Source organism: Salmo salar, chromosome 15 (genome assembly GCF_965601325.2).
Source record: "Salmo salar chromosome 15, fSalSal1, whole genome shotgun sequence".
NCBI classification, from domain to species: Eukaryota; Metazoa; Chordata; class Actinopteri; order Salmoniformes; family Salmonidae; genus Salmo; species Salmo salar.
Window position 1 is genome coordinate 69,184,779 of NC_138305.1, and position 12,423 is coordinate 69,197,201.

Below are 12,423 nucleotides of genomic sequence, written 5' to 3' on the forward strand. Positions count from 1 at the left end.
GCAACAGTCACAAACAGTCATGTCTGTAATCAATGAATACAAAAAATAAATCAAATTGTGATTTTTTTTATGTACTAGTTGAACTGATGTATTCATTGTCGATTAACCTTATTGTGACCACAACTCTCCTCCATTCACTTCAATCTCTCCCTCCCTCCTGCCCTACTTCTATCCATCACTCCACCTTCTCCAGAGGATGTACGCCCTGCAAGTTCAAGGAGAGGAGCTGGGGGACTATGCCCCGCACCCCTACGCTGAAGAGGGGTACCTAGAGACAGACCTCCAGCTGGATGCTATCTCCATCCCTGAGACCCTCTTCGACCAGGACATGCTCCTGTACCTGGGCCCCAGGTTCAACACCCTGGCCTCCATCTGCAACACCGCAGACCTCAGCGCATCCTAAGCCCATCTTGCCCTCACCCTCTGGGGCAAAAGGCTCTGCCAGGACCGGCTAGATAGCATTGGCATAACAGGCTAGGTCACCGGCCGCATTCCTGGATTATAAACTGGACATGATCACTCATTCTTCAAATGAGGTAGAACAGCAAACTTGCTCTTGCGAAATCTGGTTAAGAACAAGCAGTCATTTTTTACAAAAACAATCAAATGCACACAGAACTATGAAGATCAGTGATCAATCAATACAAAGACCAAGATGGAACTCAGTGTTGAAAGGAGAACAATGAAATCTACCGCTGAGAACACACACAGAGAGAGACATGTAGTGGAAAATACTTGCATGGCATTGACTTGCTCTGTGCTTTTATGAATTTGATGGCTGCAATTTAGAGGTGAATTAACAGTGAACATACCACACCATCTCTTACCTCTTTATTCTTCAGAAAATACATTGAGTCCGAATAGTCTAATATTGTTTTCTATGATGGTTATGATGATGATTCCCAAATCAAATTGTATTTTTTCACACGCTTCGTAAACAACAGCTGTAGACTAACAGTGAAATGCTTACTTACAGGCCCTTCCCAACAATGCAGTGAAACAATATATAAATAGTAGAAAAAAATTGAACAAAAAGTATAAAAACAATAACACAAGGAATAAATAAAAAAATAATAACACAAGGAATAAATACACAAGTAATTAAAGCTTGGCTATATACACGGGTTACCAGTACCGAGTCATTGCGCAGGGGTACGAAGTAATTGAGGTAGATATGTACATACAGGTAGGGATATAGTGACTAGGCAACAGGATAGATAATAAACAGTAACTAACAGCAGTGTATGGGGTGAGTCAAAAGAGATTAGTGCAAAAATAATCAATGCAGATATTCCGGGTAGCTATTGGTTAACTGTTTAACTGACTATTTAGAAGTCTTATAGCTTGGGGGTAGAAGCTGTTCAGGGTTCTGTTGGTTCCAGACTTGGTGCATCGGTACCGCTTGTCGTGCGGTAGCAGAGAGAAGAGTGTATGATTTGGGTGGCTGGAGTCTTTTACATTTTTTAGGGTCTTCCTCTGACACCGCCTGGTATTGAGGTCCTGGATGGCAGGGAGCTTGGCCCCAGTGATGTGCTGGTCCGTACACACTACCCTCTGTAGCGCTTTGTGGCCGGATGCCAAACAGTTGCCAAACCAAGCGGTGATGCACCCGGTCAAGATGCTCTCAATGGTGCAGCTGTAGCCATTTTTGAGGATTTGAGGGCCTATGCCATGCCAAATGTGTGTGGACCATGATAGTTCCTTAGTGATGTGGACTCCAACGAACTTGAAGCCCTCAACCTGTTCCACAACAGCTCCATCTATATACATGGGGGCGCGCTTGGATTACCAGTGAAAGCTTGGGTTGAAAGTTTTGCGCTGAAGTCTGGTTGATTAATTTGTGTGTATTGGTGTTGGCTTTGAATGTATATTCTATATGTGTTTATTGGTATCTAGGTAAAGGTAATTGTTTTACATTCATTTAGTTTTACTTATGTAGTAATGCAGAGTTCTGTGGTATATTTTCATGCATCTCAATTCACGGTTTCAATGAAACAAACATATTTTCTAAATATAAGTTTACTGTGATTTAATGTTCAATTCCTAACCATCCCAACTTATCAGCAGCATCAACAATAGCAAAACATAGGGACAAGTGTGTGTGTGTACGTGGAAGTGTGTGCAGGCGTTCATGCATGGGCATGTGTGTTGTGCATTCACCTGGGAAAGTAGCCAGCGTGCAGGAGCCATTGGTAGGCAGAGAGAGTACTGGGTGTGATCTCCTGTTCCAACTGGAAGCCTTTCTGTGGGTAGTCACGGATCCTCTCTAGAACACCTGGAATACACAAACACAAAGTTTACACCTCACACATAGCATCATACTAATGTCTGTTATTCCTACATTGCGTTAATTGAAATGGTTGGCAATGGAAAAATACTGACTTTCAGAATATTTGATTCTGAATGCATTCATACACTCCTGCACTAGAAAGATGAGGCTTGCTGACCTGTGAATAATTATAGACATATTTATCTTACATGGTCTAAAGTTCTATCGAAAACACACAAGTCTTGATATTATGGACAGAGTACCTAGCATGTAAGTGCTGTGAAGTGGGGGTAGGCAGAGATTCCCATCTGGGGGGAGGTGACGATGGCATGCGTGTGTTCCCCCTGGTCATGCCACTGGTGCAGAAAGATAGCAAAAACCCTGCGCTCCATAAAGGGCTGCTGGACCAGGATCACCCTGTGGGCTGGGATAGACACATGACAAACACAATCACTAATGGGTAAATGACAAAAATACACATAGGCCTTCTGTATAAGCATAACAACACAATCCCGGCTTGGCTAAAAATGTGTTTCAGTGATTCAGTTGTGCTCCTCTGCACCTTAGTTGTAGAATAATGCCACACCAATAACATTGTTTTTTTTCTCCATCGGTGTGTCTGTAATGAGGAGAGTCTCACCTGGGATGTTATTCTCCTTGAGGAGCCTGTAGAAGCGGATGTTCTCTCCAGTGTTGGTGGCCTCTGTCTCCAGCAGTATGTTCCTCCTGGGCACTCCCATCCTCAGAGCAACATCCAAGAACACGTCAGCTTCTGGCCTCGTCCACACACCTGGAACACACAACACACACACTAGAGACATTGGATAGTAACATACAAACACGGTATGTGTGCGTTGATGCGTGTGTGTGTTTTCTTGCATGGGCAGAAAGAGGGACAGAGAAAGACATAAATAGCGGGAAAGATGCCCAGTGTCTTGCTGACCTGCAGTCTGGTTGCCTAAGTAACCAGTGAAAAGCAGCCAAGGAGCCAATCCTTCCAGGAAGAGATCAGCTGACCTCTCTGCCACACGCACATCATGGCAACCCAGGCCTATTATGACATCACTCTGAGAGAACATACATAACAAACAAAACCCCGAGAGAAAATCTATGAGTATGAAATGGAATATGACATCATGGTAAGAGAGGATAGTTCATTATGATGTTATTTTGGGTGAAGCCAGACGAGCTAATCATGACTTCCCAAAAGAGTGTAGCATTACACTACTTAAAATTCAGTTTCAATCCCATTTGAAATGTATCCTGTCAAAATGTATCTTATGTGTATATACAGTCAGATATGAAGGCTTACCTTTTCCAGAGATTGGTGCAGACAAAGGTAGTCCCACAGAACTCTGGCCCACTTATTGTCCATTACTCTCACATGCTGCCCTGTAGGAGAACACACACACTTCAAAAGCAGAACCAAATCAAATAACCAAAACGAAAATGATGACACTGAATTAATCAGTAACAATACTTATTCACAGGTCAACAATGTCCTCATTAAATACACGTGTGGAGAGGAAGCACCCTGCTTCACCTCAGGCGAGCACAAACAGAGCTATAATGGTCCACTCCGTTGACACAGCAGCAGCATCTAGACAATAACAGCACCCTGAGGGCAGGTGACGTTGGTCATCCTTTAAAGACAGCAGTAGCAGTGGCCAGGCTCAACATGCTACACTCCACCAGTGTTCAACTCATTCATACACATAACATCATTCAGAAGCAGTTAACATTGACATTCTATTTCTCGTCTGTCCCAAGGATAAAAGCTTGGCAAACCCCAGCGGCTCTCTCTCCCAACGTTCTCTCTTTTCCTGCTAACCTGCTTTTCAAGATTTTTCCTGCTAACCTGCTTGCACCCTCACTCTGGTTTAGATTGGGTGTTGTTTTGTTTTGGTCCCGAACTGGACCCAACCCCATCCACAACATAATAAGACAGATGGTTACTTAATGCAAAAAAAACAAAAGTAGAGTGGTTAGTCGGGCATATAACGCAAAAGTCTAGCAACCCAAAGGTTGTGAGTTGGAATCTCATCAACTTTAACATTTAAGCTAATTAGCAAGTTTTCAACTACCGTAAATTCCGGACTATAAGCCGCAACTTTTTTCCCAGGCTTTGAACCTCGCGGCTTATATATGGATTTTTTCCGCTTTCAATTTTTTTTTCTCCTAAAAAACACATTCTGTGACGTGCTCAATTTTTTGGCGGCATGAAGCTTTCATTAGACCAATGAAATTGCCGAACGGGTTACGGTCAAACAACTTTTTTGTTTACTGTTTAGATTAAATCGAGCGCTCTCAAACTTCCCATCATTCTGATTACGGTAGTCATTTTGTCTCCCTCATCATGGCAAAGACGGAGAAATGCATATGATGCAGCTTTCAAGTTGAAGGCGATTGATCTGGCTGTTGGAAAAGGAAATAGAGCTGCTGCACGGGAGCTTGGTCTTAATGAGTCGATGATAAGACGTTGGAAACAGTAGCGTGAGGAATTGACTCAGTGCAAAAAGACAATTAAAGTTTAGGGCAAATTTTTTATTTTTTGTTACAAGCCGTGTTTCGTTAAAGCCTATTTATTTTTGTTACAACCGTGTTTCATTAAAGCCTATTTATTTTTGTTACAAGCCGTGTTTCGTTAAAGCCTATTTATTTTTGTTACAAGCCGTGTTTCGTTAAAGCCTGTGTAAAGTTCATTTGTTTCAATGGACCGGTAGGCACCTGCGGCTTATAGACATGTGCGGCTTATTTATGTTCAAAATAATATCTTTTTTTAAATTCAGTGGGTGCGGCTTATATTCAGGTGCACTTAATAGTCCGGAAATTACGGTACTAACTACATTTTAGCTACTTTGCAACTACTTAGCATGTTAGCTAACCATTCCCCTAACCCTTTTAGCTAACCTTTCCCCTAGCCCTTAACCTAACACCTAAACTTAACCATAGCTTCACTGACGTTTGCCACCTCCATAGGATTCCTTAAAATACCATACCTTTCGCCAATTGGTACCATATTGTACGTTTTACAAATTTGTAACATATAATATGAATTGTAATTCGTAACATATAATACGAAATGGGTCAAGGACATCCACAAATTACTACATACCATATGAAACGTAACGTACTGAATCATACTTAATGGAGTGTCTCGGGTTTACATACATAATAATACGAAATGCTCTAAGACCGGGTTGAGTTTCTGTCATATTGCTTTCATCTGCCCAGTTCTATTCGATCAATGGAGGGGAGTAAACGAGGACAGAGGGAAGGAAAACGTTTTGTGGCATGAAACGCAGCCATGGTGTTCTAGCCCTGACTGCTCATCTAACTGCCTGACCTGACCCTGCTCGCTCTCACTGCCCTCTGGAAGTCCAGTCAGCAGCAGCACACAGTAAACATCCGCTACTGTGTGTGACCCATGGTGTGACCACGGGCACAGAGGTCAAAAGTCAGCCCAAACACACTGTTGTTGTTTTGTACCAAGAAATACATAGATAAATCCTTTAGCGAGGGTGACAGACGTGTTACTGAGAATTCCTGAGATTCCTGCTCTGAAAATGTTGTTAAAATAGAAGTTGATAGCTGAGACCAAATGTCTAATGGCAGATGCTAAGTGGAATCCTTGGGACGACCTTACCCTACCCTTACCTTAACCATTTTAAATGTTATCTTCAACGGGGACACGTCAGAGTTAGACGTCCCAAGGATTCCACTTAAGACTTGTCCAGTGTTTAACACGTACCAGTACTTGCATTTTTGATTAGAGTGTGTTTCTAGACATCCTAAAGGTTAAATGTGTGATGTTGATATTATAAGGGAAAACCCTGAACAAGTAAATTTGACATCACAATATCTGATGACATCAGCGCTGACCCCTGTACAGTTGTGATAAGTATGAGTATAGTGCATTGTGTAAATAAAACAATGCAGAATCAAGATTAATTAAACACATTCAATCATAAATAAATACCATAGTTCACAGTTATATCAATATTTCTTTAGTCCTATAATATGAACAAACTACATTTGGTAGGTGCTAAACAGTGAGGAAAAGGAAAAGGCATGGACGTCTTTCACTCCTTTTCCCTGGCAGACCTACAATCCTACAACCTGTCCCTGGGTCTGCAGGTAGACATCATACAGCTCCCTGAGGTGGATTATCAGCTCCTCTGTGTTCTGGCCTGTGAGGGCCTTTGGGCCATGTGGCCCGAGGGCGTCCATTTTCCCCCGAGCCCCAAGCAGGTCCATTTTGTTGGCCACGACAACGTGGGGCCAGTGGGAGAGTCCGGCTCGTACTGGTCCAGCTCGAAACGCAGGTGCTGGAGCTGGGTCCAGGGTTCAGGGGAGGACAGGTCCAGGACAAAGAGCAGGAAGCGACAGCACTCAACGTGGCGCAGGAAGGAGATCCCCAGGCCTCGGTTCATGGGCCCCATGGATGGTACCAGGGATGTCAGCCACCAGACAATGGGAAAAGGAGGGATGGTAAACTGCATGATCAACCTTTGTGCCCAACATAATATACAACAATAAGACAAACTCCATTACCTGCCACTTGCTCATGGTCCCTGTACTTAACAATGCCGACGTGTGGTTGAGGGTTGTGAAGGGGTAGGTAGCCACAGCAGGCCTGGCATTGGAGATGGTCCATAGAAGAGAAGACTTCCCTGCATTGGGAAACCCAACCTGAAGTGAAAAAACACACACTAACATGTAAATCTAAGAAAATGTTATACATTATTGTGGGATCAAGTAACATCCCATTTATATGTCTACAATATTATTGTAACCAGCCCACATTATAATAACATAGACCTAGTCAGAGGAGAGTGAGCCCCACTCCCATGTCTCACCAGTCCAGCATGGGTCATGGTACACAGCTCCAGCTGGAGGACAACTCTCCTGGCCTCTCTCTCCCGGGGTGGCCATCATTGGGGCACGGTTCTCATTGGACAGGAAGCGCGGTTCCCCTTTCCCCCCGCCCCTCCAAAAACAGCCACGTACTCCTGGCTATGCTGGGAGAGGTCTGCCATAGTCTCCCCCTGCTCCTTCACCACCGTGCCCACTGGCACCTGCATGGTCCCAAAACACCACACACAACATTCAGTTTGGCCTTCACTTTATTTTACAGTCAGCATTATGGTATTTGGTATTTACTTAGTAATTACATCGCACAATTAAAGTAATTAAAATCTATGTTCATACAAGAGCCCCTAATTCAAAGCAATACCCCAGCCGTAGCCATGGGCACTAACTCACAGCGATGTAGGTTGTGCTGGCGTTTCTCCACAACTTTGATCTGAATAGGTAAACAAAAGCTTCTCAGAAGATCAAGACTTTTTAACCAGATTATAAACAATGTATAACCAGGTCGGTTTGAGAATAGTGCAACACTGTTGAGAGTGAGTGTCTCTCACCTACTTTTGATGATGTTCCCACCATCTCCTCCATTCCCTCCGTCCGGTCCACCCCACTCTTTCCGGGGCTCACTATGGAAGGTGCAGGCCCCTTTCCCACCTGCTCCAGCCAGTAGCTTCACATTGCGGTGGTCCACAAAATGGCGAGTCTAAACAGAGTGAGAGCTTAAAGATATCTACCTGCATTCTAAAATCATATCCCACTTGCACACTCTTGAAAACTTAACTAAGCTAATATCATTGTCACATCTTATAGTATAATCAATATTTGCTTATCCTTATTTGAGTCAGTGTTCACTTTGTCAACAATAATAGTGACTCAAATATGAATTACACACCTATTTTTCAGTGGCAATTGACGAGACTATAACTGACTAAATAGACCCAGAAAAATATATATTTCAGTTGACTAAAACGAGACAAGATGAAATTATCTGTGACTAAAATCTCACTACTAAATGGACTGGACAAGAGTTTTTGGAGAGATTGAGAGCTTTGAGTGATAAGCACAATTAATATTGGCAGCACAGAAGCACAGCGCAGTTCTGTTAAGCAGTGTAAAGGACCCGCCACACACAGCCTAGCGTACATCAGCTTGTGAGCTGCGGGGGAGCAAGCGATGAGCGTGAGTGGGCAGACAGGCTGATAGGCTCCGCTCCACCTCCGATCATACACATATTCAACGTAACTAACCAGTCACCACCAGCCTTCTAGTTAGATACCCTTTGCCTGGTTAAGAAACACAAGCTGCTTAACTAAATTAAAAACAATAGCAGCAGCATTAAGTTTAATAGTAAAACAACAGTCAAGCTATGTTTTTCTCTCCCTTGAGTATAGAAATGTTTTTGAATTTGTAGTCTCACTCAACCCTCACACTTTTCCCACTGCATTTCATAGACAGGTTCTGTAATGAACGTACTAGCCAAGTCTCCCTCTTTTCCTCAGAGAAAACGACTTGATACTAGGCATTACCGTTCAAAAGATATTATCCATAATACCAGCACTCACTTTTTTTTCCATCGCGCATTGGTGGGCCGCATTTTACATTCATAAAGCATATCACGGCCCTTGCCAAGAGTGTGCAAAGCTGTCATCAAGGCAAAGGGATGCTATTTGAAGAATCTCAAATATAAAATATATTTTGATTTGTTTGACACTTTTTTGGTTACATGATTCCATATGTGTTATTTCATAATTTTGATGTCTTCACTATTATTCTACAATGTGAAAAATAGTAAAAATCAAGGAAAACCCTTGAATGAGTAGGTGTTCTAAAACTTTTGACCGGTAGTGTATGTTTGTCATATTTCTGCTGTTGGCAAGAGAATTGGATGTTATGCAGAATAATATGTTGGTAGGACAAGTCTATGTATGTTTGTGCACATGGAAGACAGTGATTTATGTTTACTATAGGTTAATGAGGCAATACAAATGTGATGAGACTAAAATGGCCCACTGTTTCTCATTCTGACATTAAATAGACCACATCATTATTCAAATGACAAAAATGCAACTAAGACAATGACATTTTAGTCAAAATGATTAAGACTAGACCAACTTTTTTTAAATAATGCAAAAATGAACACTGATTTGAGTGCATTATGGAACAAGTAAGCCCTGTCCAGAATTCTCCAAAGTGCAGAAAAACGAGCTATCTAGCTATAGTATATTCGGAAAGTATTCAGACCGCATGACTTTTCACATTTTGTTACGTTATAGCCTTATTCTAAAATGAATAAAATAGTTTTTCTCCCCTCATGAATCTACACACAATACCCCATAACGATAAAGCAAAAACAGGTTTTTAGAAATTGTAGCAAACTTAATTTTAAAAAACACCGAAATATGACATTTAAATAATAAAATAAAATGTTAACAATTTTCTACATTACAGAATAGTGAAAATATCAAAACTATGAAATAACACATATGGAATCATGTAGTAACCAAAAATGTGTTAAACAAATCAAAATATTCTTCAAAGTAGCCACCCTTTGCCTTGATGACAGCTTTGCACACTCTTGGCATTCTCTCAACCAGCTTCACCTGGAATGGATTTCAATTAACAGGTGTGCCTTCTTAAAAGTTAATTTGTTGAATTTATTTCCTTCTTAATGCGTTTGAGCCAATCAGGTGTGTTGTGACAAGGTAGATAGCCCTATTTGGTAAAAGACCAAGTCCATATTATGGCAAGAACAACTCAAATAATCTAAGAGAAATGAGTCCATCATTACATGAAGCTCAGTCAAGTGCAAAGTTCCTTCAACTGCAGTCTCAAAAACCATCAAGCGCTATGATGAAACTGGCTCTCACGTGGACCACCACAGGAAAGGAAGACCCAGAGTTAACTCTGCTGCAGAGGACAATTTCATTAGAGTTACCAGCCTCTGATTGCAGCCCAAATAAATGCTTCACAGAGTTCAAGTAACAGATACATCACAACATCAACTGTTCAGAAGAGACTGCATGAAATCAGGCTTTCAATGTCAAATTGCTGCAAAGAAACCACTAGTAAAGGGCACCAATAACAAGAAGAGACTTGCTTGGGCCAAGAAACCAGAGCAATGGAAATTAGACCGGTAGAAATTTGTCCTTTGGTCCAAAGTCCAAATTAGAGATTTTTGGTTCCAACCGCCGTGTCTTTGTAAGACGCAGAGTAGGTAAACGGATGATCTCCACATGTGTTGTCCCCACCATGAAGCATGGAGGAGGAGGTGTGTTTTTTTTGCTGGTGACACCGTCTGTGATTTATTTAGAATTCAAGGCACACTTAACCAGCATGGTTATCACAGCATTCTGCAGCGATACGCCATCCCATCTGGTTTGCACTTAGTGAGATTATCATTTGTTTTTCAACAGGACAATGACCAAACACACCTCCAGGCTGTGTAAGGGCTATTTGACCAATAAGGAGAGTGATGGAGTGCTGCATCAGATGACCTGGCCTCCACAATCCCCCGACCTCTACCCAATTGAAACTCCTGCGTTGTCTTGGCTGTGTGCGCTTAGGGTCGTTGTCCTGTTGGAAGGTGAACCTTCGCCTCAGTCTGAGGTCTTGAGCAGGGTTTCATCAACGATCTCTCTGCACTGAAAAACATCCCCACAGCATGATGCTGCCACCACCATGCTTCCCCATAGGGATGGTGTCAGGTTTCCTCCAGCTTGGCATTCAGGCTAAAGAGTCCAATCTTGGTTTCATCAGACAAGAGAATCTTGTTCCTCATGGTCTGAGAGTCTTTTAGGTGCCTTTTGGCAAACACCAAGTGGGCTGTCTTTTACTGAGGAGTGGCTTCTGTCTGGCCACTCTACCATAAAGGCCTGATTGATGGAGTGCTACAAACATGGTTGTCCTTCTGGAAGGTTCTCCCATCTCCACAGAAGAACTCTGGAGCTCTGTCAGAGTGACCATCGTGTTCGGCCCTTCTCCCCCAAATGCTCAGTTTGGCCGGGCAGCTAGCTCTAGGAAGTATTAGTGGTTCCAAACTTCTTCCATTTTGGAATGATGAAGGCCACTGTGTTCTTGGGGACCTTCAATGCTGCAGCAATGTTTTGGTACCCTTCCCCAGATCTGTGACTTGAGACAATCCTGTCTCAGAGCTCTAAGGACAATTACTTGGACCTCATGGCTTGGTTTTTGCTCTGACATGCACTGTCAACTGTGGGACATTATATAGACAGGTGTGTGACTTTCCCAATCATGTCCAATCAATTTAATTTGGACTGAAATCAAGTTGTACAAACATCTGAAGGTTGATCAATGGTAACAGGATGTACCTGAGCTGAATTTCGAGTCTCATAGCAAAGGGTCTGAATACTTACATAAATAGGGTATTATTTTTTTATTTACAATACATTCGCAAAAATTTCAAAAAAACTGTTGTCATTGGGTATTGGTTGTAGATTGATGAGGAAAATGTTTTATTTAATCAATTTTAGAATAACGCTATAACGTAACAAAATGTGGTCAAGGGGTCTGAATACTTTCGAAAGCACATTACTTGGCAATGTAAACAACCATGTTGTGCAGTGCATGGCTAACTTTTCTTAGTGAGCCGAGGACAGGGGATAACTAATCGAGCTAGTTAGCTTTATCACATTAAAACATACCAGTTTTTTTCTGACAGTTATTTCTTTTGGGGATGTCCTCTAATTGCACAGGACGTGGTGACATTCCTGATTCCAGTTGTTTTCCTCTGTGCTGCCAAGTGGCTTCTGAGCCCTGTCAACCAGCTGCCCTTCACCTCGTTCCTAAAGCAAACGTGGGCAAATATTCGGCTTATCTCTTGGACAAGCCATCTTCGGCTCTGAACCTTTGTCAATATAGTTACCATTGGAAAATAATGAATGTCATGTCAAAGGGAGACAGCCAGAAGTGTCGCCCTGACCTCGTTAGCTAGTTAACAGTAGCGTTACTATAGCAGGATAATGTGTTAGTTAGCTAGCTAACGTAGCTCGCTGACTGTGGTTATGAGCTAACGTTAGCTATACAAGTCACTTTCGACAAGCCTACTAATTAAATCGGCAAAAAAAATGTCCATCTATCTCTAGATATTTTACAAAATCTTGCAATCTAACAACGCTAAACAAACATGTAGCTTTTATATCAATGCTAACTGTTTGGAGCAACAACTTCACTTCAGCAGCATACCGCGAGCTAGCTACGGTAGCTACCGAGGTTCAAAAAGCATATAAAGTCAAAGTTTGGTCGTGTGATGGAACATTGCTTCATAC

General features: G+C 42.2%; 2 protein-coding genes across 5 annotated transcripts in view; one reads left to right on the forward strand and one right to left on the reverse strand.

Annotated features, from left to right (window-relative positions):
- Positions 1–816, forward strand: part of cdh26.2 (cadherin 26, tandem duplicate 2) — a 29,884-nt gene extending 29,068 nt beyond the window's left edge. Inside the window, exon 17 of the mRNA XM_014145477.3 lies at positions 194–816. Coding sequence (XP_014000952.1) covers positions 194–403 — 210 coding nt within the window. The 3' untranslated portion in view covers positions 404–816. The remainder of the gene's footprint in view (positions 1–193) is intronic.
- LOC106571919 (uncharacterized protein SCO4629) lies at positions 817–12,341 on the reverse strand. 4 transcript variants are annotated; one of them, XM_082961996.1, is made up of 10 exons: positions 11,800–12,341; positions 7,697–7,841; positions 7,535–7,574; positions 7,129–7,347; positions 6,824–6,961; positions 3,582–3,661; positions 3,213–3,336; positions 2,910–3,059; positions 2,533–2,693; positions 817–2,275 (listed from the first exon to the last, which is right to left on the reverse strand). In XM_082961996.1, exons 4-9 carry the CDS (start codon positions 7,205–7,207, stop codon positions 2,533–2,535), a joined length of 732 nt encoding a protein of 243 aa, XP_082818122.1. In that variant the 5' UTR covers positions 7,208–7,347; positions 7,535–7,574; positions 7,697–7,841; positions 11,800–12,341; the 3' UTR covers positions 817–2,275. The 4 variants fall into 4 exon arrangements, with proteins under 4 accessions (XP_082818122.1, XP_082818121.1, XP_082818120.1 ...); XM_082961995.1 differs by having other exon boundaries at positions 7,693–7,841; XM_082961994.1 differs by having other exon boundaries at positions 7,535–7,593; positions 7,693–7,841.
- Between the last annotated feature and the right edge of the window lie 82 nt (positions 12,342–12,423).

What these genes read in the sequence shown, in the direction of transcription:
- LOC106571919 (XM_082961996.1), bottom strand. Translation starts at nt 7,207, where the DNA reads ATGATGGCCACCCCGGGAGAGAGAGGCCAGGAGAGTTGTCCTCCAGCT. An exon ending in CTTAGGCAACCAGACTGCAG is followed by an intron (nt 3,060 to 3,212) that starts GTCAGCAAGACA and finishes TGTGTGTTCCAG; the next exon opens with GTGTGTGGACGAGGCCAGAA. An exon ending in CAAGGAGAATAACATCCCAG is followed by an intron (nt 2,694 to 2,909) that starts GTGAGACTCTCC and finishes TGTCTATCCCAG; the next exon opens with CCCACAGGGTGATCCTGGTC.